Source organism: Colletes latitarsis, chromosome 1 (genome assembly GCF_051014445.1).
Source record: "Colletes latitarsis isolate SP2378_abdomen chromosome 1, iyColLati1, whole genome shotgun sequence".
Classification (NCBI taxonomy): domain Eukaryota; kingdom Metazoa; phylum Arthropoda; class Insecta; order Hymenoptera; family Colletidae; genus Colletes; species Colletes latitarsis.
The window spans coordinates 37191567-37219266 of NC_135134.1; the positions used below are offsets into that span (position 1 = coordinate 37191567).

The 27700-nt window shown below is 34.8% G+C and overlaps 2 protein-coding genes across 2 annotated transcripts in view; both read left to right on the top strand.

Moving 5' to 3' along the window:
- Positions 1-12991, top strand: part of LOC143343134 (uncharacterized) — a 47014-nt gene extending 34023 nt beyond the window's left edge. Inside the window, exons 2-10 of the mRNA XM_076767678.1 lie at positions 7662-7795; positions 7933-7977; positions 8052-8247; positions 8635-8896; positions 11176-11292; positions 11385-11475; positions 11983-12119; positions 12212-12344; positions 12861-12991. Coding sequence (XP_076623793.1) covers positions 7662-7795; positions 7933-7977; positions 8052-8247; positions 8635-8896; positions 11176-11292; positions 11385-11475; positions 11983-12119; positions 12212-12344; positions 12861-12914 — 1169 coding nt within the window. The 3' untranslated portion in view covers positions 12915-12991. The remainder of the gene's footprint in view (positions 1-7661; positions 7796-7932; positions 7978-8051; positions 8248-8634; positions 8897-11175; positions 11293-11384; positions 11476-11982; positions 12120-12211; positions 12345-12860) is intronic.
- A 1868-nt stretch (positions 12992-14859) lies between these two features.
- LOC143351619 (DNA damage-regulated autophagy modulator protein 1-like) lies at positions 14860-27162 on the top strand. Its single transcript, XM_076783377.1, has 6 exons — positions 14860-16518; positions 20051-20169; positions 23102-23328; positions 24366-24504; positions 24577-24728; positions 27025-27162. The coding sequence occupies exons 1-6, from the start codon at positions 16436-16438 to the stop codon at positions 27124-27126; spliced, it is 822 nt and encodes a 273-aa protein (XP_076639492.1). The 5' UTR covers positions 14860-16435; the 3' UTR covers positions 27127-27162.
- Positions 27163-27700: the final 538 nt, after the last annotated feature.

Genomic DNA, 27700 nt, shown 5'->3' on the forward strand with positions numbered 1-27700 from the left:
TTAAAGATTCGCATGAAAATTCGGGCAGACATTTCTGGCCAGAAATTATATTTTCGGTAAGGAATTTTTTTCTCGAAACTGAGTAGGATTTCGGGGGTATGTCTGTTGACCAAAAATGCTTGCAATTGACTCCTGCAACTAAAAATAATTTTTCCAAGACGAATCGAAAGTCTTTTTTTTCCCCGAAAAATTTAGGCACCTACCCCCTGTCGATTTTTCTTAAAAATTCGGTTTTCATTTTTAATAAATTTGTTTGACGTCCTACGGAAAAGTTGTCTAATACTTTTTTGTAGGTACCCATGGGCTCTACTCCAGAAAAAAGTTTCATTGAAATATATTCACAATTGTAGGAGTTGTGGCTATTTGAAAATTGGACCATTTTTATGAGGTTTTTCTCATTTTGCGAGGTCAAGGACCAACTTTTCGAATATTTTTGCGATTTGTACATATTCTCCATCAAAATACCCGTAGTTTGCTTTTTTAAACATTAAAATCGTCCAATCCGTTCAAAAGTTATGACGTTTTAAAGATTCGCATGAAAATTCGGGCAGACATTTCTGGCCAGAAATTATATTTTCGTTGAGGAATTTTTTTCTCGAAACTGAGTAGGATTTCGGGGGTATGTCTGTTGACCAAAAATGCTTGCAATTGACTCCTGCAACTAAAAATAATTTTTCCAAGACGAATCGAAAGTCTTTTTTTTCCCCGAAAAATTTAGGCACCTACCCCCTGTCGATTTTTCTTAAAAATTCGGTTTTCATTTTTAATAAATTTGTTTGACGTCCTACGGAAAAGTTGTCTAATACTTTTTTGTAGGTACCCATGGGCTCTACTCCAGAAAAAAGTTTCATTGAAATATATTCACAATTGTAGGAGTTGTGGCTATTTGAAAATTGAACCATTTTTATGAGGTTTTTCTCATTTTGCGAGGTCAAGGACCAACTTTTCGAATATTTTTGCGATTTGTACATATTCTCCATCAAAATACCCGTAGTTTGCTTTTTTAAACATTAAAATCGTCCAATCCGTTCAAAAGTTATGACGTTTTAAAGATTCGCATGAAAATTCGGGCAGACATTTCTGGCCAGAAATTATATTTTCGTTGAGGAATTTTTTTCTCGAAACTGAGTAGGATTTCGGGGGTATGTCTGTTGACCAAAAATGCTTGCAATTGACTCCTGCAACTAAAAATAATTTTTCCAAGACGAATCGAAAGTCTTTTTTTTCCCCGAAAAATTTAGGCACCTACCCCCTGTCGATTTTTCTTAAAAATTCGGTTTTCATTTTTAATAAATTTGTTTGACGTCCTACGGAAAAGTTGTCTAATACTTTTTTGTAGGTACCCATGGGCTCTACTCCAGAAAAAAGTTTCATTGAAATATATTCACAATTGTAGGAGTTGTGGCTATTTGAAAATTGGACCATTTTTATGAGGTTTTTCTCATTTTGCGAGGTCAAGGACCAACTTTTCGAATATTTTTGCGATTTGTACATATTCTCCATCAAAATACCCGTAGTTTTCTTTTTTAAACATTAAAATCGTCCAATCCGTTCAAAAGTTATGACGTTTTAAAGATTCGCATGAAAATTCGGGCAGACATTTCTGGCCAGAAATTATATTTTCGGTAAGGAATTTTTTTCTCGAAACTGAGTAGGATTTCGGGGGTATGTCTGTTGACCAAAAATGCTTGCAATTGACTCCTGCAACTAAAAATAATTTTTCCAAGACGAATCGAAAGTCTTTTTTTTCCCCGAAAAATTTAGGCACCTACCCCCTGTCGATTTTTCTTAAAAATTCGGTTTTCATTTTTAATAAATTTGTTTGACGTCCTACGGAAAAGTTGTCTAATACTTTTTTGTAGGTACCCATGGGCTCTACTCCAGAAAAAAGTTTCATTGAAATATATTCACAATTGTAGGAGTTGTGGCTATTTGAAAATTGGACCATTTTTATGAGGTTTTTCTCATTTTGCGAGGTCAAGGACCAACTTTTCGAATATTTTTGCGATTTGTACATATTCTCCATCAAAATACCCGTAGTTTGCTTTTTTAAACATTAAAATCGTCCAATCCGTTCAAAAGTTATGACGTTTTAAAGATTCGCATGAAAATTCGGGCAGACATTTCTGGCCAGAAATTATATTTTCGTTGAGGAATTTTTTTCTCGAAACTGAGAAGGATTTCGGGGGTATGTCTGTTGACCAAAAATGCTTGCAATTGACTCCTGCAACTAAAAATAATTTTTCCAAGACGAATCGAAAGTCTTTTTTTTCCCCGAAAAATTTAGGCACCTACCCCCTGTCGATTTTTCTTAAAAATTCGGTTTTCATTTTTAATAAATTTGTTTGACGTCCTACGGAAAAGTTGTCTAATACTTTTTTGTAGGTACCCATGGGCTCTACTCCAGAAAAAAGTTTCATTGAAATATATTCACAATTGTAGGAGTTGTGGCTATTTGAAAATTGGACCATTTTTATGAGGTTTTTCTCATTTTGCGAGGTCAAGGACCAACTTTTCGAATATTTTTGCGATTTGTACATATTCTCCATCAAAATACCCGTAGTTTGCTTTTTTAAACATTAAAATCGTCCAATCCGTTCAAAAGTTATGACGTTTTAAAGATTCGCATGAAAATTCGGGCAGACATTTCTGGCCAGAAATTATATTTTCGGTAAGGAATTTTTTTCTCGAAACTGAGTAGGATTTCGGGGGTATGTCTGTTGACCAAAAATGCTTGCAATTGACTCCTGCAACTAAAAATAATTTTTCCAAGACGAATCGAAAGTCTTTTTTTCGCCGAAAAATTTCAGCACCTATCCGATTTTCTTTCTCGAAAGTGGATAGGATATCGAAGACATGTGTATTCACCAAAAATTATTGTAATTGACTCCCGCAGCCGAAAATAATTTTTCCAGAACGATTTGAAATTTTTGAATTTAATTGTTAATAACTTTTTAACGAAGCCTCCATTAACAAATTGGTATTCTTGATTTTCGTCTTATTTTGGCCTCTAGAATCCTCTATTAAAATTTTTCCCAGGGGTGGCCAAACACCCTGTATATAGTGCATGATCGCTTTGTATGGAAAGTCAATAAATCTTCAAAAAGCGTCCAGGTCCGATTTCGAGAAATGTAAGGTCTGTCAGTCACGATGGCTTTTGCCGTTTACTGACGATTCGAACGTGTGGCGATTGGCGATGCCAGGCCTGCTTTCGAGAAATGTAAGCGACGTCAGCGATGCAAGAGCGAGAAGGAAAGCGAGTATCAGCCTGTTGTTCTCGCTTCTTCCGAAACTTTACGAGCTCACGTATACGCAATTGGGCATAGTGTGCGAAAGTGGAATGAGGAGTTCCTGGGGCCCCCGATGCGCGGTTTGATAATACTGATTTCGAGTCGCAAATACGTTTTTGCCGAGTTATTTTTTAAATAAATGATGTATTACAATTTAAAATAAAAAATAGAGGATTTGCGGTGTACGTATCAATGAGATAAATTCTTAGGTATTTTAATAATCTTGAAATTTTTAAATAACCTTAATCGATTGATTATTCCAATGAAATTAATCGATTAATGTCCAATTATGGACCGTACAGCTTTCATTTCGTTAAAAAATAATAAAATTCCTGAAATTTCATTTACTGTCTCACTTCCTCTTTTGTTCATTTCTAAATCTGTTGGTAACGTTGTGAGTGACACGGAAATGGTAATGGGGCTCTAGAGCCCCAGAGAATCGGGCCGAAAAAATACATTAGGTGATAGGTCTGGGTCTACTCGCATACCTCGTCTGTGGTGATAGGTCTACTCGTATACGGTGCTTACATCTTATGGTCTTTCGTGGCCCAATCTGACTGCCATACCGACCTGAAAATTCAGGGGTGATTTTAGCGCCCTCTTCTCATGGATGGTGGTCAGTTGACAAACTATTCACTGAATTAGTATTGATGGGCAGCAGCTGTGTGTGTGTGTGTATAAATACATGTGAGCTGACTATGGAAGGGATTGAAATTCATTTCTAAATCTGTCGGTAATGGTGCGAGTGACACGAAAATGGTAATGGGTTTCGGGACCCTGTAAAAATGGGCGGAAAAAATACATTGGGTGAAAGATCTACTCGTATACCTCGTCTGTGACAATCCAGTACAATCTTTGAGGAATCAATGAGAATCGAAACTAACCTAGTAAAGAAACTCTATATTTATGGTGACCTATGGCAAGACGGATCGCAGCCAATTTGCTAATATTATTTAGTTTTTAATTAATAATTGCATTACCCAACTAAGAATGATATGATTATTAATTAAACGCTAAATAATATTACCCAGGTCTTACTTACTTCTTTGATGTTTCTGCCATTTGTTTTATGATGATTTTCTGAAACATAAACTAAACAATATGAAAATATTTATATATACATATATTCTTCTTTTTTCTATCTTCTATCTTCTGTTTATCCTACGATGATTTCCTGAAATACAAACAAAACAATATGAAACAAAATTGTAACAATTCTTAATATTCTATTCTTATTCTATGCTTATTCTAATACTATTAAGCATAATTTTATAATCGTAAAGAGCACTAAGAAATTCATCAAAGCAGTACTACTCCAAGAATGATAGTTGACAGAAACTGCAATGAAGTGCAAAGGCCATATTTATCGATTTTATATTTCCAATGAAATTAATCGATTAATGTCCAATTTTGGACTGTTTCTAAAATTTCGTTTAGAATTTCTAACACACAATATTATTTTAGCGCCATTTAACTTCATGACTTTTCTTACAGTATACGTGCAATGAATTTTACAATATTCACTTCTATTCTTATTGTTTGTTTCCTGAGAAAAATATGTAGTCTGTTCTGCATACCACGACCGGTTGCTATATGTATAGCAAAGACGAAAGGAGAGAATCTTCAGTTTCCACTGTCTTAGAACAATCTTACAACGTGTATTAAAATAGTTAAACTTTAGAAGCGTGCAGTTACGAAACTATTAGTATTTTATTAATTATTGAGGCATTGTTAGAAGCGACAAAGCCTCCCCTTTAAAATGGTTTTTGGTTTTTGTCGCTTCGATTTTCCGTTTTCGAAATATCGTAATTTATGTAAAAGGGTGTTTTTTGAATTCGACTATCTCTGTCTTCGTCTAACGCGTCGGACCTCCTTCTCACACGTTGACCGAGTGACCGAGTAACGTAGTGTTTACTATTTACTACGAGCACGTGCGGTTAACGACCTTGACAAGGCCGTAATAAGAAAGTAAACAAACGTTTCGGACCCTTATATCTCCGGAACTAGCCACCGCATCGACTTGAAATTAAAATCGCTATATCTCCGGAACTAATAAAGCTATCGACTTGTTTGAACGTTCATTTTAAAGGGCATTTCATCCTCTATCCAATGACTATACCAGCTACTATACTTTTTGCTGTCTTCTATGTTTATTTTGAAATTTTCTTTGAGGCTGCATACCTAAGGAAGTTTCAGCAATTCCTACTGATCGTACGACTAGTGTTCGATAAAACTGGATCATAAAATGTTTATTCAATTGAAAATGAATTTAAATTTAAATACAAGATGTTTGCGTAATTATTAGCTAGCAACTTTTTCTTAAATAATTGTTTTCTCTGGAACTAATTATGGTATCAACTTGGAACAAAATTCGTTTTCAAGGGCGTTTTATCTTCTATCCAATGAAAATTAAAAAATTTTTTAACATAAAGGAGAAGGATATCTTACGAATAAACATCAAAACACAACTTTCTATACATATAATGCAAAAATTAGAAGTACGTTGCCTCGTAAAAGAGAAAAAGAAAGACTGGTCGTTTGACCGATCAACGTAGGAATGTGTGTACATGAAGTGTACAATAATTACAAAAACGATAAAAAAATAGACAGATTTTAGGGAAAGCCACAAAAGAAACGTACCTATACCACTATTACAATTCTCAAGAGTTTCGGAGTATTAATTAATAGTTTCCAAATATTAATAGATTTACGCAAGCCAGACAAAGATGACGTTAACTTCAAGATAAAGCATTAATTTTTTATTCCTAAATGCGTAAATTGTTTTTGACAATTTATTAATATTTTACATTACGAAATCAAAACATGAAGGTTAATGTTAGAAATTGACCAATTTTTACCTAGCTGGCAGTGGAAGGCTTTTGCAAGTCTTAAGAAATTTGAAATTCGTATGCGTACGCGATGGGAAAATTATAAAAAAAATGAGTAAAAAATTCGAAATGTCACCATCAGTAAAACTTGCCTGATTAACCATCATTGACTTCTTCGGATGATAATTCATTAACAAAAGAATTATTCAAGAAATCAACTGATGTTATTGCTCCCATGCAACATCAATTTTCTCATTTTTCGAATATGTTCGACACAAATCTACCGAATCTACTGGTTTTCTAAATGATTAGTCAGAAAATTATTATAAAGTATTTATAATTCGTAGCAATGGACTTAAAATTTCGTCTTACACATGTCGAAAGTCACTGTTATAGTATATTCTGTACACACATTTCACATAAATGGAAGGCCTATAGCTTTGCAACTTCTACGTTTCAGACGATTTACGTGAATAAATCATAGAATGAAGCGACGAAAATAAAGCGTCACATTAAATATTTAAACGGTATTTACCTCACCATAGCTCTGGCCAGTCGTTAAGGTTTCACCGAATCAGTAATACTTGTCAACCTATTGTAATGTCAATCACTTAAAAATTATACAGGTTACATTTATCTTCTGGCCGACAGAGTAATTTCCTATTCGTTTCTTTCCCTTTGTAGCGATAACTAGGAACGTGAATCTACGAGGCAATTGACAGGCGAGTATTACGGTTTTACTTGTGTATTACCAAGAATATCCTGTCTATAAGAAAATGACAGGTCTCCGAAATGCTAGTCTTACGCATTAATCAACGAAAACGAACCACTCTTAATATTTTATGCTGGATGTTCCCTATACTTTGCTGCCGTAAGATTTTCGTATTCAGAGGGACAACTTTTCTTACAGAGGAAATGTGTATCCGTACTGAAAGTAATTCAGTCGTGACCTTGGAACAAACTACATCTACCAACGTTTTATTTACATGTTTCGTAATTTGTAGAATCAAATAATTCGTTTGTGTCATTGTGAATAAAACTGGTGAAAGAATTAACAGAAGAATGTCTATCGTCGGTGAGACTTACTTGTTTTAATAAATTTCATCAAATCATATTCTGGTCATAAACAAATTAATCATTCTACGTCAATCTAACAGTGTATACATTCCGAGAAAATAGATTGAAAATATTAAAATCATCTCCACATTGTTTTTTTTTACTTTGATCATATTTGATTATGTGAAACTGCGGATACGGAGTTTTACTGTACCATGAAACACTGGATCTAACGTCTAGATAACAGGCAATTTTATAGTAAAGGCCCAACATAATTATAAATTTGTTTAACTTACTATAGTTAGAAAATAATGTGTCAATGACCTGCATATGTACAATGCTCTCTTTTTGTGTTGAGCTACAAATGTATTTTTTGCAATATTGAAAAATAATCAAGTTATCGATGTGCCTACCTCAACTATACATATGTCAATTTGTAACGTTCCGTTAGTATTTCAGAAGAACAAGAACTGTTATGTCACTTTAGGTGATATTCCATATTACAGAGAACTCAAGAAATTTTTGATATTAATAGGACAGTATCCACAACAAACGAATTATAGTCGCAATACTCTATTCGTCATGATTTTAACCAGTCTCGTAAGCCTGTTGATACCAACTGTAAGTGAGATAATATCAAGATATATATGTTGTCAGGCGGATAGCACATTATTTGATAATAGAATATTAATAAAATAATATATAAGAATCACCACGAAAGTGATAATTCTGAAATTGTTGAACGTTCTGTTTGGCAGATTATAGGTTTCGTCACGTCGTTCTGTGAACATGACACTGATAGGGTGCTGGATGCTATACCGATTATGGTTACGAATCTCGTTACAATGATAAAACTAATAAACTTTAACATTAACAGGAAAAAAGTATTTACTCGCACTATTCTACGAAGAAATTTTATGTAAAAACCAATATCACGGAGATCAATGTTTTGCAGTTCAGAAAATTATACGACTTCGTGATAAATGAATGGGAGTCATTGAAGCTTAAAAATGAGGTACAAATTTTGGACGAAATCACCAAAACTGGAAGTAACATTGCATTTCTGTACAGAAGTAGGTACACTTTTCTAATTTTTAGTCACAAGTATTTTCATAATGTCTCATAGAACGTTGGCCTATGGCTTCTTCGATACTTATTCCATAACTCTTATATAACGGAATGGCCAATTAGTTGTGTATTTCACAAAAACACACACACACACGCACAAGTATATTCAAACGTTTTAAAAAATCACTGAAAACTGCCAACTTTTGGGGTCTACATTTTTTGAACGATGTCGAAAACAACGAAATGATGAATCAAAAAAGAACAGTCGCTCTTTTTACATAAATTACAATATATTTCGTTTAGAACAAAATTTTTAATATCTGCATGTCACAAATCCAATCAAATAGACCAAAATACGATCAATTTCGTGAATCCCTCTATATCCTTTACAGCCGCTTTATTGGGATCCTTGATATTATTCGCTCTCCTCCCGCTGATACCTTTCTTTTTGGATATCATCCTACCGTTGAATGAAACACGATTAAAACAACAAGTGTTTAAGCTCAACTACTTGGTAGACGGTGACAAATATTTCTATCCTATATACTTTCATTCAATTTGGACTTCGACCACTATTGTGGTAACTATCGTTACCGTAGACTCCATGTACATGCTCGTAACTCACCATGCCTGCGGATTATTCGTCATATGCGGGTAAATGTAAGCTCTAAAATTTAAATGCGCGATGTAGCACCTCTCTTCAACCGCAACCATTTATTCTTGCAAAAATACACTTAATTCCGCGTATGCAGAATGGATTATAAAATTCCATAACTTAATTTTGTGCACAATTCCTATTCACGCGTTGTAGTTAACTGAAATTATTTATATAATAAAAAGTCACCCATCGTATCCACTCAACACACATATCTTTCGATTTGCCCTTTCCTAATATTATTTCCCTTAAAGATTTCTAATTACTATACGGGGTGTCCCACATTTTTTATTTGAACCAATAAAATCAAGACTAGAATGATATACAAGTTGTTCGACCACCCTTGAGAAAAATTTTAATGGGGGATTCTAGAGGCCAAAATAAGACGAAAATCAAGAATATCAATTTGTTGACGAAGACTTCGTTAAACAGTTATTAACGTTTAAAGTTCCGATCGTACTGAATTTTTTTCTCGAAAATGCACAGGATTTTGAGGGTACGTCTATTCACCGAAAATTATTGTAATTGACCCCCGCAACCGAAAATAATTTTTCCAAAACGATTTGAAATTTTTTTTTTCCGTTGAAAAATTTCACACCTTCTCAAATTTTTTTCTAGAAAGTGGGTAGGATTTCGGGGGTATATCTACTCACCAAAAATGATTATAATTGAGCCCCGCAACTGAAAATAATTTTTTCAGAATTAATTAAAAATTTTTTTTTTCGTCGAAAAATTTAGGCACCTACCCCCTGTCGATTTTTCTTAAAAATTCCTTTTTCATTTTTAGTAATTTTGTTTGACGCCCTACAGAAAAGTTGTCTAATACTTTTTTGTAGGTACCCATAAGCTCTACTTCAGAAAAATGTTTCATTGAAATATATTCACAATTGTAGGAGTTATGGCTGTTTGAAAATTGGACCATTTTTATGGGGGTTTCCTCATTTTGCGGGGTCAAGGTCCAACTTTTCGAATATTTTTGCAACTTGTACATATTTTCCACCAAAATACGCGTAGTTTGCTTTTTTAAACATTAAAATCGTCCAATCCGTTCAGAAGTTATGACGTTTTAAAGATTCGCATGAAAATTCGGGCAGACATTTCTGGCCAGAAATTATATTTTCGGTAAGAAATTTTTTTCTCGAAACTGAAAAGGATTTCGGGGGTATGTCTGTTGACCAAAAATGCTTGCAATTGTCCCCTGCAACTAAAAATAATTTTTCTAAGACGATTCGAAGGTCTTTTTTTTCATCCAAAACTTTCAGCACTTACTCGAATTTTTTTCTCGAAAATACGTAGGATTTCGGAAGTATGTGTATTCACCAAAAATGATTGTAATTGACCCACGTAGTCAAAAGTAATTTTTCCAGAACGATTTGAAAATTTTTTTTTCCGCCGAAAAATTTAGGCACCTACCCCCTGTCGATTTTTCTTAAAAATTCCTTTTTCATTTTTCGTTATTTTGTTTGACACCCTACAGAAAAGTTGTCTAATACTTTTTTGTAGGTACCCATGAGCTCTACTTCAAAAAAAAGTTTCATTGAAATATATTCACTATTGTAGGAGTTATGGCTGTTTGAAAATTCGACCATTTTTATGTGGCTTTTCTTTTTTTACGGGGTCAAGGAACAACTTTTTTAATATTGTTTAAATTTCTACTTATTCTTTACCAAAATACGCATTGTGTGCTGTTTGAAACATTAAAATCCTCTAATCCGTTCAGAAGTTATGACGTTTTAAAGACTCGCAAGTTTCCGGGGAACATTGCTGGCCATACATTATATTTTCGTTTAGGAATTTTTTTCTCGAAAGGACGTAGGTTTTCGGGAGTATGTCTATTGACCAGAATTGATTATAATTGACTTTGGCAACCGAAAATAATTTTTCCGTAAATGATTTGAAATTTTTTAATTTAATTTTGTTAATAACTTTTTAACGAAGCTTCAATCAAGAAATTGATATTCTTGATTTTTGTCTTATTTTGGCTTCCAGAATTTCCCACTAAAATTTTTCCCAGGGTTGGCCGAACACCCTGTATGACAAAAAGTCTATAAATGCTTTGTTAAAAAGTTATAAAAGAAATTACAAAATTTGTTAAAATATTCAGTTCTGACTAGTGACAGAAATCAAGTTGACCACGTTTGAGAACAAAATCTCTTCTGTTATGTATTACCGAGTCTTGACAATTTTGAAAGTTTTAGCATTGCACTCACAAAACGCAATAAAATACATGAAACAAAATAAAAGTATTTGTTTATTAGAATTGTTGTAATCAACACAGGAATCAGATTAAACAAACGACACAAAATTTCGATCAGAACATTGATAACGCTGCTAAGGAAAGAGCCATATATCAAGAGTTCAAGAACTGCGCAATTATCCACAAAAAGGCAATACAGTTCGTACTCTTTAAATAATAACAAATTACAAGGAAAAGATAAAGAACAGTTTATGCAATACTACTAAATCGTATTACTCTTTTATTTCGAGGTTTTACGAACTCATCAATGACATAAACCAGCGAAGCTTCTTGCTTCAGATTGGGCTGAATATGATCGGTATCAGCGTGACAGCTGTCCAAGTAAGAATAATTTTATAAATAACGAGAAATGTGTTTGAACCACGTAGTGCAGATTTGTCTTGTTAACTAATTGAAATTTTCACTTACTGAATCGGTATCATGCCCACCACTGATTCGTTATTCCATTTATTTTAATAATTCATTATTGTTCTTTTATTAGAGAACAGAAACGAACCCGACTTTCGATCACTTAACGAGGTAATATTGTTGAATAATATCAGATTCCCTTGCATAGGACCTGATTGAATAACTATAGCTAGACAATATTTAAATATTAAACACAACCACTTTAATTATTCATTAGATATTACATAGTGAAACGTAAAATACAGTAATGCCGGCCATGCGGCTCGAACAAACGACGCGACTTGACACGAACAAAAGACACGGGAATTCCCGCACGATCTTCTACTTTATAGGTGTCGCCACTTTGACCGCGTCCTTATTGCCGCGAGATTATGAACGGCTCAACCAATATCGAGCTTCGTTAACATTTTTGCTTTTCAGACGGTTATGAACCTAAATAACGTGAGAGAAGCATTGAGGATTGGTATTTTCCTCGGGGCACAGCAATTTCATTTGTTTTTCAACAGTCTGCCTGGTCAAAGTCTCGTGGATCGCAGCTTACAATTACTCGACGATTTGTACGCTCTCAATGTGTAGAAAGAAGAATATAGTTCTTAATAATTATGCCGACAATCAACGCGAATGTAACATTTTGCGAATCTTGCGACAGATACAGCTCCAAATGGTACCAAGCGCCAGTGAGAATGCAACGAGTGATTTACATGATGCAAATAAGATCCGGCGTACCATGTACATTGACTGCAGGTGGATTGTACGACATGAACATAGAAAACTTTGGAATGGTATGTAACAAAGTACATTCAAGATGTTTCTGAAGTATATGGAATTAATGAAATTAGGCATTATTCGAATTGTTTCGAATAAATAATGATTATGATTTATTCCTAATGTAACAAATAACAGATAAACGCTTGTTTATTTTTTATTCGTTATTTGAGGTTTTTATTCAAAAAAGAATTTTGCTCATCTCTAATACAGAATTGGTTCGAATTATTCCCGGATAGTGGTGGGGGTAATTATGTGACAAAGACATTACTAATGTACTATTACTATTTATTTCTAATAGCTAAAAACTGGTAACAATGTTTATAATCCTAACTTTGTCAGAAATTCTTGCTAAACTTCCTTGCAAAAAAAAAATAGTTTCATCTCGAAATAGAAACATTAAATTCAATTCATATGTCTATGTTTTTTATCTTTACAATAAATAAACTTCTAAATTTCACCGACTATTACAAAAAGATCCTATATACGATAGTAGTATAAGCAAATATCAATAAATGCGTTTCCATTTCAAGATTTTCAAATCCTGTATGTCGTATTTTACAATGCTGCTATCATTGAGGGAATAAATCATCGTGACTACTGGAAAACATCCGCAATTAATAATTTTGGCTTAGATGTAAAAGTATGTTGTTCTAAATTTACCGCAAAATAAATTAAATTGTCAATATTTACATTCCTGTATTAGTGTATGATTATACTGAACATTTTATCCGATCCACTACTGCATGTGAAAATTAAAAAATTCAATACCATAATACTCAAAATTAGAAAAAATTCTCAGCTCAGATCTTATTGCATAACATTGTCAAGAAGGTTTTAAAAAATAATATAATTCATCGATCCACTCTAACAACAGAATCGACAATAAATAATAAAATTGGTAAAATTAGCATCATTAAAAAATTTTATTGCTAATATATGAAATCGAATTTTCGATATACTTCGAGGTGGTAGTACTGCAATAATTATTAAATTTTTATTTTTGTTTTCTTTACAATTTATGGAACGCGGATAAAACAGTATTTTCGTTTAAATTATGAATTACAATAAACTACCGAAACTACTTTTGAATATTTATTTTTATGGTATTACATACTTAGCAATGTAAAGTACTATTATGGTTTATAATCTGAAAGTAGAACTCACGGATATCTACAAAAAAGTATTAGACAACATTTTCGTATAGTGCCAAACATTAAAAATGAAAACCAAATTTTTAAGAAAAATCGACAGGGGGTAGGTGCTGTTCGGCGAAATTGAAAAATTTCAAATCATTTTGAAAAAATTATTTTCGGTTGCGGGGGTCAATTACAATTATTTTTGGTGAATACACATACTTTCGAAATCCTACGCACTTTCGAGAAAAAAATTCGAATAGGTACTGAACTTTTTAGATGAAATTAAAAAATTTCAAATCATACTAAAAAAATTGTATTTAGTTACAGGGGGCAATTACAATCATTTCTGGTCATTATACATACACCCGAAATTCTACGCATTTTCGAGAAAAAAATTGTTTACCGAAAATCAAATCTGGGACCAGAAATGCTTCCCTGAAATTTCATGCGTATCTTTAAAACGTCATAACTTCTGAACTGATTGGACGATTTTAATATTTAAAAAAGCAATCAACGCGTATTTTAGTGAAGAATATGTAGAAATTCTAAAAATATTGGAAAAGTTGCTCCTTGACCTCGTAAAGTGAGGAAAACCCCATAAAAATAGTCTAATTTTCAAACAACAATAACTCCTACAATAATGAATATATTTCAATGAAACTTTTTTTTGAAGTAGAGCTCTTTACCTACAAAAAAGTATTAGACAACCTTTCTGTAGGACGTCAAACAAAATTATTAAAAATGAGAAACGAATTTTTAAGAAAAATCGACAAAAGGGGTAGGTGCCTAAATTTTTCTGGAAACGTTCTGGAAAAATTATTTTCGGTTGCGGGGGTCAATTACAATTATTTTTGTTGAGTACACATACTTTCGAAATCCTACGTACTTTCGAGAAAAAAATTGTTTACTGAAAATTTCATGCATATATGTAAATAATCATATCTCCTGAACGGATTGGAGGATTTTAATGTTTCAAAGTGGAAACAACACGTATGTACAACTTTTATTCTATTAAAATATAGTAGAATTTGCGTAATTTTCTGTCTCACTTCCTCTTGTGTTCATTTCTAAACCCGTTGGTAACGTTGCGAGTGATACAAAAATAGTAATGGGATCTCGAAATCCCAGAAAAATGAGCCGCAAAACTACATTAGGTGAAAGGTGTACTCGTATACCTCGCCTGTGGTGTAAGATCTAATCGTACACCTCGTCTGTGAACAGATACCGACGTTTCTTTGTTCCGGCGGTTGACGATGACCGCTACCACAGTCGCTGATAATACCGGTCGATTTGGCGCGGAATTGTCGCCGCTTTTCCGCAAAAGCGACACGCAGAAACAGCAAGAATCGATGCGACGATAATACGTCGTCGGTTAACGGCAAATCGTGCCGGATTCGCTACATCTGGTCGCGCATTCCCGTCCACGTGGTGTACGTTTTGTCACCGGACGTGACTTATCGCTTCCGAATCGTTCGCTCGAGCGTCTCTCGACAACGCAAGAAACTTTCAACAACGTCTTGCCAGCGATTGGAAATTAAAAGACATCGATTTACAACCGCGACGACGTTGCCTCCTAACCAAAATAAAAAATTTCTCCGAGAAACCCGCGACTTCTAAACAGTCGTGTGCGTCTTTACGATCTATAAACGATCTTTATATCCGGTGGAAAGCGCTACGAAGGTTGTTCCGCGGTCTCTTTTTAGCGAGAAACGAAGCCTGTTGTCCGGTCACGTTCGGAAAACGTGTTCAAGAACTACCAGCACGATATGTTCGATTTCTACGCCGCATTCCCTGACTATGAGAGTACGAAACAAACTAGGAGAAACAGAATCGTAAAAATTGGTCGCGCGGGCATTATCGGTTCTCAAGAGCCCAAACAGCACCGATTATCTGCTCGAAGTGCGCCAGCCGTCGATAAACCTAGTGTGCATCGTACGTCGAGACACAATTCACGGTAAGCATCGGGATAAACGTTTCTCGGAGAACGTCGTCGGCCAGTAACGACGACGTCAGCGTCAGTCTCGTGGCGCAGCTGCCGAGAGCGCCGTTACCGCTGGCACGAACATCGATCGCGCTTCGTCGGCCATAACCTCTGCAATTCCGCTGGCTCGTCGCCCTGGCCCTTCGCGCGACAACCCTAAAATCCAAATCCAACGTCACATCGAACCGTGTCACGATCAGTTTTGCGTTTCTCGAAACTCGTCAAAGTGCAGTTTTCTCAAAGTGTTCGATAGCTCTAGGAAAACCTTCAACTGCAACCCTTTCAGCGTCCAGCTTCGACGGGAAACTCGAGACAGTCGGGTAGACTTTCCTGGCGAATAAGCTGGGAAACAACGAAGGTACGAGAAGGGTTCTCTCCATTCGTGACAGTCGTCCACGGTACGTTCGAGCAAGGAATCCCTTTCTTCCCTTCGATTGGCAACGCCCGCGTGAGAATATTTGCACGCGGCCACGTCCTGCAGGCACTCTCAAGCAGTGTGGGTGGCCAATCGTACGCATCGGTCTTATCGAGATAATTATTTCTGTTCGCGAGCCAGGGATTAAATTCTCCCGGCGTGGCGGTGTGGAAACTCGATAAGATCCGACCGTGTGTCTCTTTGGGCGAGAATCGAGAACGACGGGGACGAGAGTTCGTCGGTTCGAAACGCCGTGGTTAAAAATAGCAGGAGCACGTTTTGGCGCTAACCTGCCACGTGACAGTTTCCCGACAAAAGGTGCGTCGACGAGGAACTTGATGGCAGTCGAACTGCAGTGCAGTCGTCGCTCTAGACGTCGCGACGGTTGATTCGAAGCGGAATCAAAGGTTTCCCCTGGCTGCTGCAACAGACGAGCATGAGTGCTCGTGGCTCGCGGTCGCGTGCTTCGACGCGTGTTTGCACCCGATAGCGGCGTCGTCCGCGGACGTCGGCGTCTGACGTCACTGGTTCCGGCGGGAAACCCGACAACAAACCGAAACGCGCAACGGCAACATGGACAAGCACGATTTTCTGGCCAATCTCCATTACCTGCCGATTCTCCTGTGTGTCTCGTTGCCTGCCGTCCTCATTCTCACGTGAGTATCTCGGAACGATCAATTCCGTACGTTACGAAACGATTAATGCTAGAACTATCGAAGTGGTAAAAACGACCCATTCGTAATTTCTAATAAAAATTTTTGCTACCGTGGCTCTCTATAACGGAACGAATAAATATTTATATCCCATTGCATTGTACGTTTCTTTGAGAACCTATCGTTTTAATTTCTTTCTAAATAAATACACCATTGTTGATAGTTCTAGAGGTAAGTAGGGTAGACTGACGACGGTTGTAACAATGTATATATCTCAAAATATATAATAAATAATAAAACAAGTTTCAGGTACATAGGGTGTTCGACCACCCCTGAGAAAAATTTTAATGGGAGATTCTAGAGGCCAAAATAAGACGAAAATCAAGAATATCAATGTGTTGATTGAGGCTTCGTTAAAAAGTTATTAATAAAATTAAATTGAAAAATTTCAAATCGTTCTGGAAAAATTATTTTTGGTTGGGGGAATCAATTACAATCATTTTTGGTGAATAGACATACACTCGAAATCCTACGCACTTTCGAGAAAAAAATTCTTTACCGAGAATATACTGTATGAAGCCTCAATCAACAAATTAAAAAAATTTCACAAGGGTGGCCAATCACGCTGTATAATACAAAAATTACATTTTGAACGTACTCATCTATCATACTTAGACAGCATGATGTTAAATAACTGTATAACGAAGGAAATAACTGTTTTGACACTCAAAGTTTACTTTTCTTACTACGTTAAAATTGTAATTAAATGCTTTTTTAGCAATTCTTTTTGTTTTAAATCTTCAATTTGGTATTTCATAAAGAAATTCTGTTCGTTACATTCGTAAGCGTACCATTAACGAAAACTTATAATTAAAGTTTATAAGTGCAGTCGTGGACAATTGTAACACTGGCAGTTGGAGTATAAACATATCAAAATATCAAAAAGAAAGAAGGAAGAAGATAAAGAATATTATTGCATTGTGTATGCCCATTTAAAAAATAAAGCTTCATTGTTTACCTAAAAAGAACAATAAATACACTCTCAGCTGATTTAAAATACATTACTAGTTGTCGTTAGCAATCTTATCTTAGTTTCTACGACAGCCTTCGTCGTTACGATATTAATATAATCTCGAATACGTTATCTGATAATTGTTAAGTACGACATATTTAACCACTACACGTTGCTTTACACACAATTGTTTATTCAAGATCATGATCATTACCATGTTGGTTGTTCCTTGAATCATGAATAACACTCAAAAGTCCAGAGAAACGAAAAGATTTTTTATAGTAATAAATTCTAGTATTTTCTTTTTTAATACTATGTATTGTTGCCCTTGTAGCTACGAATTTTAGTTGTAAAAAGTCATTTAGACTACCGGTGCATGCGAAATTTCTTTTCTATTCAACGTCGCTCTGAATTGAAACCTGGCCTGCATGTGGGTCAACAGACAGTCAAAGCACTAATGCATATGCTAGAATAAATTACATGTCTCGTAGTCGTATCAGGCATTTTATTTTATCCGTTCAACATTTTCCACGCTTTTTATTACTCCAATCATCCTTGGTATATTCAGAAAATCTAAAGAAATGTCTACATATTTTCGAAATAGTTTGTTAAAATCGAATAAATCACTGCAACCTATGTATTTTCTGTCTTTACGTAATATAGAAAACAGATATCATTTTATTTTTGGAACTTCGAAAATTGAACTTAAAATTAAAAAAATACGTACACTAAAAACAGCACACAGATGTCTAAGTTTGTTTTTATTTAAATACGTAAATGTAAAAAGTTGTTTACAAATGGAAATGTCATGTTTGATGTACATATATGCATATAGTGTAATACGTACATATGTATTTATATACGTATACGAAGTTTTTTACAAGTAGGATTGCGTTATACAATGAATATGCAGAAAGAAACTGTTTACATGTGTGTTGTGTGATAAACCAGAAAAACATTAACACATATTTGGATTGCTTTTATATAACGTACAGTTGGCTGTAAATTATCGAAGTTCAAGAAATAAATTAAAGATACTTTAATCTATACTACTTAAAGACAAAATATACATTGTAGATGGTTGTTGCCCTTTGGTTGCTAAATACAAAATCGTTTTTTATTCATGTTGATAAAAATAGTCTTTTTTCAAAAACACGTAAACATTCTTTTAAATTTTTAAAATGTACTGAGAATAAAATTGTTTAGTTGCCTTTACTGCGTTTCACTTTACCATAATTTGTATATTCAGTTTTTGAAAAAATTGACTTTCCAAGAGTTTCTAATACTTTACAATAATATAATAAAGAAAATAAGTATGTTTAAAAAAATAGTATATCTGATGTGCTTTATAATGCACTGCAATCACTATTTTTTATTTAGGAACGTGGATGTAATTAAACAATGTTGATATAAAAAAGTGTTTATTTGCAAGTTTCATAGAAAAACATACTTGAAAAAATCTTTTTATAAAAATTGTCAATTTGGACAAGTAAATCTCAAAAGAAATGTAAGGAAACAAATTAAATTTTCTGTCACAATTTACAAACAGACTGTGAATTTAAAAAATCCAATTTCCACTCCGAAATACAATGATCTTATTTTAATATTAAATTGAATTTTATATAACCGCAATAATTCAGTCATAATAACATCAAAAATTCTAATGAAATAATTTAAATTCTAAGTATAATTGTAAAACTAATGGCAAAATAAATTTCAGTCGTCTGTTTCTAAAAATTTCATTTACATATTGTGCATCATAGTTATAAAAAATTGCATGATTCAACTAACGTAGTCGCAGTTAGTTTGAATACTCGTTTAAATAGTTTTCTTCGGGTGATTCGGAGCTCGTTCGACCGTCTGTGTTTCGACTGCTTTCGAATTCATTTAAATAGTTTTTCTCGGACCCTTTGTATTTCAATTAGGATGCTTAATTAATTTTCTTTCTCTTTTTCTCATTTGCACGTTCAATTTGGGCGTACAATTGTCTACAGCACGCCATGTGAATTATTATTCTTTGTTGAAAATTTACCTTGCTAATTGTACGTCGTACTAGCGTATGATGAATATGACAGTTGGTCTGTATCGCTAAGCACATACCATAGATAAAAACACACTAAGGTTCATTAAAAACTGGTCACGAATAACGTACTATTATTACGTGTTTGTAACGAGATAGTTCAGGAAATATTTAATTATTCAACGCTTTCGCGTTATCGTACAGGCAGATAAAATATTCAATTAGCATCTGCTGATTCATAATCATTATCTTCTCGTGTCACTTTGCATGAATTTGATTTTCAGTCGAATATTCGACGTTTATAATTGACATTCTGTAATCCGTGTTACTAATCCTGACTGAATGCACGAAGTAACGAGTTTAATACTACGTTAAATTCAATGAAACTGCCTTCCCTCGAAGCTTGTATCTTTATTGAACTTTCATAAAACTGACAGCAGGAACTTCCTACTGTCCGATGAATAATTCAGTCGATTGTAAATACGTACATTTCTATTTTCCAGTTATGTAATAGCGGTACTGTTGGGCCACGTAGCCGGTTTTTCGTACATCTCAGATGCAGCGACCAACGCACCTGAGAGCTGCATTTTCGCCCAGTTTATCAACATGATCGCAATGCTCAGTAAGTGCATCGAGCCGACGAATAGATTTAAATTTTCAATGTTCCCGAGTAGGCGAGAAAATCGATCGACACTTTGCACGTGGTGCAGCGACCTCGATTCTACTCTACAAAGAATACGCAATAGTTCCGACGAACTATAAATAAATTTCCGTTTCGCGGGAAAAGTGTCGTTCGACTTGTTTACGTGGATTTCGATAAACATACCTGATATGAATAACGGTGAATTGTTTCGAAGCGTTTAAATGAATTTAATACCCAGATTCTGAAAAATTATAATATACATAGGTATTTCTAATGAAAAAAGAATTAATATTAAATTACAAAAATACTCAAAATTATACCCCTGGTATTGTATACTCTATCGAAGTTATAGTTTGTTTTCTATTTTAAACGGACAAATATATGAACCAAAACGTTCAAAAAAAGCAAAATATATCTCATTAAGGAGGGCTTCTCGTGTAACAGCAGTATAAACACAGGACTTTTATATAATTTTTTTCTAGCAAACTATTAATAATATTGATTTAGGCTTTTTAAGGTGTAAAAAGATATTCTTAAAGTACAAAAAAAATTTTTTGTTTTTAGTTCTTTTTATTGTGAAAGTGAATTTAGTACAATTTTTGTAATCCTTTTAGATGATGTAACCATTATTTGCGTGCCGTGTAGTATGTGTAAAAATCATCAGAATCTAAATAATGAAAATTTTTTTTAAAGTTAAATAGTTTGTGCTGGGATCATACCTATTTAAAAAAGAAGTATGAAAAATTGGGCAAGTTGTGGGATTTTTTTAGTAAATAAGTAGAGTTTATATCGATAAAAAAGTATTATAAATACAAAGAAAAAACAGGTTTAAGGTGTAATCCTTAAAGAAACATGTACTGAATTGAATGAGTTTTCAAAGGTATTAATGTTATTTGAAGATACTTACAATTATTTTTAAGTATCATAAGTAAATAAATGTGGTTTAAAAGTTTAGTCTGCTATGCCTGGATCATACAGCAAACATTCCTCATCCTCGAAATAGTCTTGCTGCTTTGTTTTTTCTTCTCTTCGCGCCGTGCAAGCTTCTTTCGTCCCCTCTAAACTATGCCACTCTGCTTTTTTAAGCCGCATCTCGTTGTGAGAATCACAATGTCCAACGTTTTCATTATTAAATATTGTAGCAGCCAAGTGGGATGCAATTTGAATAGTTTTTGAACCGCAGTGGAGATGTTTAGGAGTCGGACGCCAGATAGTTGCAGATAGATAGTAATCTCATTAATTGATAAGAGATGATCTTGAACACAATTTAAAAAGGCATGTTGGTGCTTAACCCCTTGCCATACAATGACGTGTCTGACTCGTTACAAGTTCTTGATGTCAAGTTTCACAATTATGAGGTCACTCACTCGTCATCAAGTCTTATAAATTAAAATCAACACATTTTTACATTTACGAGGTATTCGTAAAACAACTCTATCTTTTTCGTGACCATTCTTCGTATGAACAAATGTAAACAAAATTAAATAACATACGTTAGAAAAATTATTTGGAATTAAATCGTAAGTCAAGGGGTTAAATTCATGAACGTTTCCTGTCGCTTTTGCAACTCGCCATTTGCACCAGCTTTTAGCTCCCGATGGACAATACATGCTGGTGTTGCGGATTTTCATTAGTTGAACTGTGGTGTGCATATGGTCGCACGATGACGCTTTACGTTGGGGTACTAGTCGACCGTAGGGGAGCCCCCCGAGTGGAGCTCGCCATACGGTCGCGGGGCCTTCTGGTGTTTGTTGTATTACTATCGAAATTGTTTTATAAAACATCTCTTCTTCGCTACCTCTGTAATTTCGCTGTATGGGTTATTAGACCTGAATAAATTACATTTTATATTACTATCGGATCACATGAGCACATGTGGTAACAAGTGGCTACTACAGCTTTTTTCATCTCATTCACAGAATTCGGGTGTCTTCTAATTGCAAGTCTGAGAACAGTCCCTACTCGTTCGAACCGAGTTCTGAAGATTATAGCAATCTTCAAACCACGATGCCATAATACGTTTAGATTACCACGCTCTTTATCCACTCTAAGTATTGCATTTCATAAATATCGCAGACACATGCCTGGGACGTTGTATACCCACTTATAGTCGACCACTTGTTCTTTTAGGCTTTGACGTATTTCATTGAATGAGCTATAACTTCGTTATTTTTTCGAATTCGACTTTTTGTTAGGAATATGTGTAGAAATTATTATATTTTTAATTTATGGAAACAAAAAAAAATTGATTTTTTTGACCTGTTACACGAGAGTCCCCCCTTAAACTAGATTAACTTGTCGTACGATTTAGTTAAAAGTAATTTTTCGAATACATACTGTTTATTTATTTTTTTTGTAATATATCTAATGGACATGGAAAACACATTTCATTTACGAATATTTTGGGATTGTAAAAATTTGTTGCTTCAAATACATTAAAATAAAATACGGTTGTAGTTATTACACAGTTTGACGTAGAATAATTATATCAGTATGTATGTGTACTAATTTTCTGCATAAGAGAATTAGTAAAATACTACACTAGACATAATATTACTAATTTTCTGTATAAGAAAATATATTTTTATACAGGAAATTAGTAATATTAATAATAGTATAGTATAATAGTAAAGAATATATTTTCTTATATAGAAAATTAGTAATATTATTTATAGTATAGTATAGTAGTAAAGAAGAAAATTAGTAAACAATATAAAAATTGATTGAAATATTATTTATAGTATAGGATAGTAGTAAAGAAGAAAATTAGTAAACAATATAAAAATTTATTGAAATTTCTCAAATTTTTCTGTATAAGAAAATTAGTAAACTCTGAAATTTCAATCAATTTTTATACTATTGTATATCGGGTACTAATATTGTTTATTTTCTTAATGTTTTGCGATTTCAGTGTCATTCGTGGTGTATATAAGGTACTCTTTGGTGAGAGAGTGTTCCAGCACCTTCAGCTTGCAATCATCGTTACCTAAGTGGAATCGTTGGGCGTTAATTTTTGGCCTAACGTCTACCTTTGGACTTTCTGTGGTTGCTAATTTTCAAGAAACGTCTGTGATCGTTGTGCACTTTATTGGCGCGCTTCTCTGTTTCGGTGGCGGCACTGCATACTTCTGGACTCAGGTGTGTAATGAAATTTCATCGATTCAAAGCTACAAATAAATTTTCCATTTCACCTCCATCGAAAGAAACGTAAATGGAAAGTTATATTTATAGTAGCGTTAATTGTATTCGGAATTATAATCGTATGCAATTATTTGACTCAGTAGTCAGACATTTTGGAACGCGTTTTGTTTTTAATATTAAGAAAACAGGTGGCATTTTTCGATATGTGTGATATTTATAGGATAACATAAATAATTAATTCCATACTTGATGAATGCTTTAATTTGAAACACGTATCTAAAATGAATACAAATTTCCTTACTTGTTATTAAAATGAATGAATATTATAAGATTACACGATTTTCAATACTGTTTGCTCTAAAATTTTATTTATTTCTTGAACTTAAATGCAAAAATAAATGATTGCTGTAAATCTTTTTATTTTATTTCACCGTATCGGATGACAAAGAGTGAATTTCAGAAGTTCAATTACTGAAATATGTTTAACGACAGAAATTATTGACCAGACCTTGCATCACCTCATTTATACTTATTTCGTACATTGAAAATTTTCTTAATAAAAAATTGTTCGAAAGCACCGAAGAAATCAATATACACGTATCTAGATTTTTTAATCCATAAATCAATCAGTTTCATCCCAAAAAAATATTGAAATTGAGTTCTATATAAAATTGTCAATATTTAATATTACTATAAAGAAACACGAATGGATTCATTACACCACCTGAAGAAACGCGAAAAATGTGAAAGTCGAAAATTAAAGAATTTTTGTTTGCTTGGAACGTGTCAGTTTTAAAAAGTAGAAAGAATCGATTGCATAACGTGGCGATTAACAAAGAAACTACGACTCAAGGAGTCGAAAAGTCCGATAAGGCGATGTTAATTATCGAGTAATTCGATTACGTCGAAGGAAATGCGATTCGTTCCCTCTGTGTTGCGTAACTTTCTGGAAAGCTGATTAATAGGTTACTCCGTAGTGTCTGTGTCGAAACACAGGCTTTCATTAGATACACGTGTGTGTGTTTTATTTTCAGGCCGTGTGCTCGTTCTACCTGCATCCACTCGGGTGTTCTTTAAGACTGGCTCATCTTCGAACGGCGTTATCCATCTTCTGCACCGTTTGTTTTTTCGTCAGCCTTATCACCGGCGTGCTGTCGCGCATGGCCTATAAGGGTTGGTTCGTTGCCTTTCCCTCTTTCAACGCTACCTTCCTCATTCATTTATTAACGAACTTTCGCTTTTCAGGAACGAATCCACGAAAATGGTACAAGGGGGACGGTGGCTGGGAATTGCACGTCGCTAGCACGATTACGGAATGGGTCTGTGCAACAGCGTTCTGCGTCTATATTTTGACCTTCACTGACGAATTCAGGGACATCAAGATTAGCCATCCAAGGGTGAATGATTTGTTCAATTAATTTAATTATTTTCCAAGTATTCGAGTTATCGTGGGTATGACCATATGATCACGGGAGACTAACGGTTGTCTAAACATTTGAATTTTTATTTTTGACGCTGTTTTGTTTCCAATTATTACTTCTGGTATGTAGCAATTAACGAGTACCCAGTTTTTGCAAAATCTTGAGCCGCGAAAGAGTGAGATAGCAGTTACGTGTGATTTCTAATTAAATTTTGAATGTGCATGAAGGGGTTGGTTGTCGCGTACAATTTAATTGAAGAAATAAAACGAGGCAACAAATCTGCAATTTTTTAAAAATCAATATACAGGGTGAGTATTGTTATATGACAACTTCGAATGACACATAAATTATTTGTTGTACGAAAAAATAATTTTAGATAAAAATGAATTTTAGGGGGGCATACATATGTATGGTACTGTAATAGATTTTATGTTATTTTGCTTTTTTCATCAATATACTTTTTATTTATTAAATAGCATGGTTAATATTTCTTCATGTAAAATCGAAAGCAAAACGTTGGACGAAATAATGATATTCGTTATTTTTTACTGGTTTGTTTGTTGAGTGTAGAATCACTCTAGTCAGTTGTATACATGGTGATTTATAAATACATGGCTATACTGTCGAGGGTGAATCTATACACTGAAAGAAGTAAAACAGTGTCATATGATACATATGTCATATACATATTCTTTAGTTTTCGAGTTATGAATGGTTTGAGACAGAACTGCACAACAACAGGCAGTTTCAGTAACCACGTAGTATAATTGCGATGTGTCTGACATTCCACTAACCGCTCCCCAGAATAGGCTTCGTTTTATATGTGTCAACAAAAACAAAATAAAATCAAAAAAAGGATCAAATGCTATTCCCACTACCACTCATCGCTTTAGACGAAAGTGGGAAGAGCTTTCACGATTAGATATAACTAAACAGCGGACGTTTATGCATTTATGGCAAATTTTAATTTTGAAAAAACTACAGAATGCACTTAATATGGAAAAATAAAAAAATACTCAAAGCAAGATACTAATTATTATTATTTAGAGGTTGAGACAACCCTCTACAAAGCTCCCATTTCATTAATTCTATTAATCCTTTGCCTTACAATAACGAGTCTGACTCGTGATAAGTTCGTAATGTCAAGTTTAACAATTATAAGGCTACTCATTTATCATCAAGTTTTATACAGGGTGTTCGGCCACCCCTGGGAAAAATTTTAATGGAAGGTTCTAGAGGCCAAAATAAGACGAAAATCAACAATACAAATTTGTTGATTGAGGCTTCTTTAAGAAGTTATTAACGTTTAAAGTTCCGCTTGTAGAACGGCAATCTGCGAATAGTTGCGTGCATACGATAGTGGTTCTCACCACAGGCGAGGTATATACTTACAAGTAGATTTTACACCTTATGGACTTTCGTGGCTCAATTTGACTGCCATACCGCCCGGAAAATTTTTCGGCGAAATTATAAAATTTCAAATCACTCTGAAAAAATTATTTTCGGTTACGAGGGCTAATTACAATCATTTTTGGTGAATAGATGTACCCCCGAAATCCTACTCTGTTGCGAGAAAAAAATTCATGACCGAAAATATAATGTGTGGCCAGAAATGATGCCCTAAAATTTCATGTGTATGTTCGAAATATCGTAACTTTTGGACGAATTGAAGGATCTTAATGTTTCAAAATGCAAACAATGCATATTAATTGGGTTCAAGAGCCCTAGAAAAATGAGCCGGAAAAATACACTGGATATAAGGTTTACTCGTATACCTCGTCTGAGGTTCTCATTCACAGAACTGTAAGATTGTCGATACGTGAGTAAGTAGAGTTTCTCATGCTGAGTGAGGACCACTATCGCACGCACGCTGCTGTTCGCAGATTGCGGTTCTACAGGCGGAACTTTAAACATTAATATCTTTTCAACGAAGCCTTGATCAAAAAATTGGTATTCTTGATTTTCGTCTTATTTTGGCCTCTAGAATCTCTTATTAAAATTTTTCCTAGAGCTGGCCGAACACCCTGTATACTATCATATAGTATAATATATAAAATTGAAATCGAACAATTGGGATCCTTCCCTTGCAAGACCTACAGTAGCATCTATTCAGTAGGTTTTTTACTTCTAGCCTGTAGATTCACTTCCTGAAGTACGAATAACATTTAGCAGTAAGAGGATTAAAACGAAGCGTGTTGAATATTTTATCACAAATTTAAAAAGTAGGACAGTTTGGATTTTTTTAACCATTCCATGTTCTGCGTCTGTTCAGGTTGTTTGCAACCCTCATCGCGTAAGACTGACCGACGAGGCGCTGAACGAAAGCCAGGACTCAGCATTGGGCCAGGATCGAGGATCGCCGACGATCACCTGATCGCTCATAGGCAGAGGCGTCGGTGGTTACGTAAACCTCCTCTCACACTCTCCGGTGAACACCCCGTGTCCCGGCTACAGGTACCGTGAATCCCGAGAAGCTTTGCTGGACGAACAGGCGCCGCTAGTGGCGACGGTGCCGCCAGCCACCTGCGACGTCGAGAGGAGAACCGACGTCCTTTGCCCAGTGCAAGTGCACGCGCCGGGTCCAACGATACGCGAACGACGACGGCAACAGGCCACTGTCCCGGAAGATGCGGAATTTAGCCGTAATCGCGACGAGGATCGATCGAGGAACTGGATCGATCTCGACGAGAACGTTCTCGATGGCTATATATTGATAGACGACGCGTGTCTCGAGCCAACCGTTGTGCCTGACGAGAGCCAGGAACTTCCTTATCCCGAGGGAGCCGAGGGCCTGGACGACGACGAGGACGACGGTGATGCCGACAGTCATGGGAAAGACGAGATCTACGGCAGAATCGGGCAAGCAGTCTCTGGAAAGCTTCGCGAAGAAGTCGACTTCAGCATGACCTATCCGCTCGCCAACAGCCACGGGAATGCGAATCAAGCGA

Excerpts from the sequence above, each read along its gene's own strand:
- LOC143351619 (XM_076783377.1), top strand. The coding sequence starts at position 16,436 with ATGGACAAGCACGATTTTCTGGCCAATCTCCATTACCTGCCGATTCTC. Across the intron at positions 20,170-23,101 it reads CAACATGATCGCAATGCTCA|TGTCATTCGTGGTGTATATA; the intron begins GTAAGTGCATCG and ends TTGCGATTTCAG. Across the intron at positions 24,505-24,576 it reads GTCGCGCATGGCCTATAAGG|GAACGAATCCACGAAAATGG; the intron begins GTTGGTTCGTTG and ends TTCGCTTTTCAG.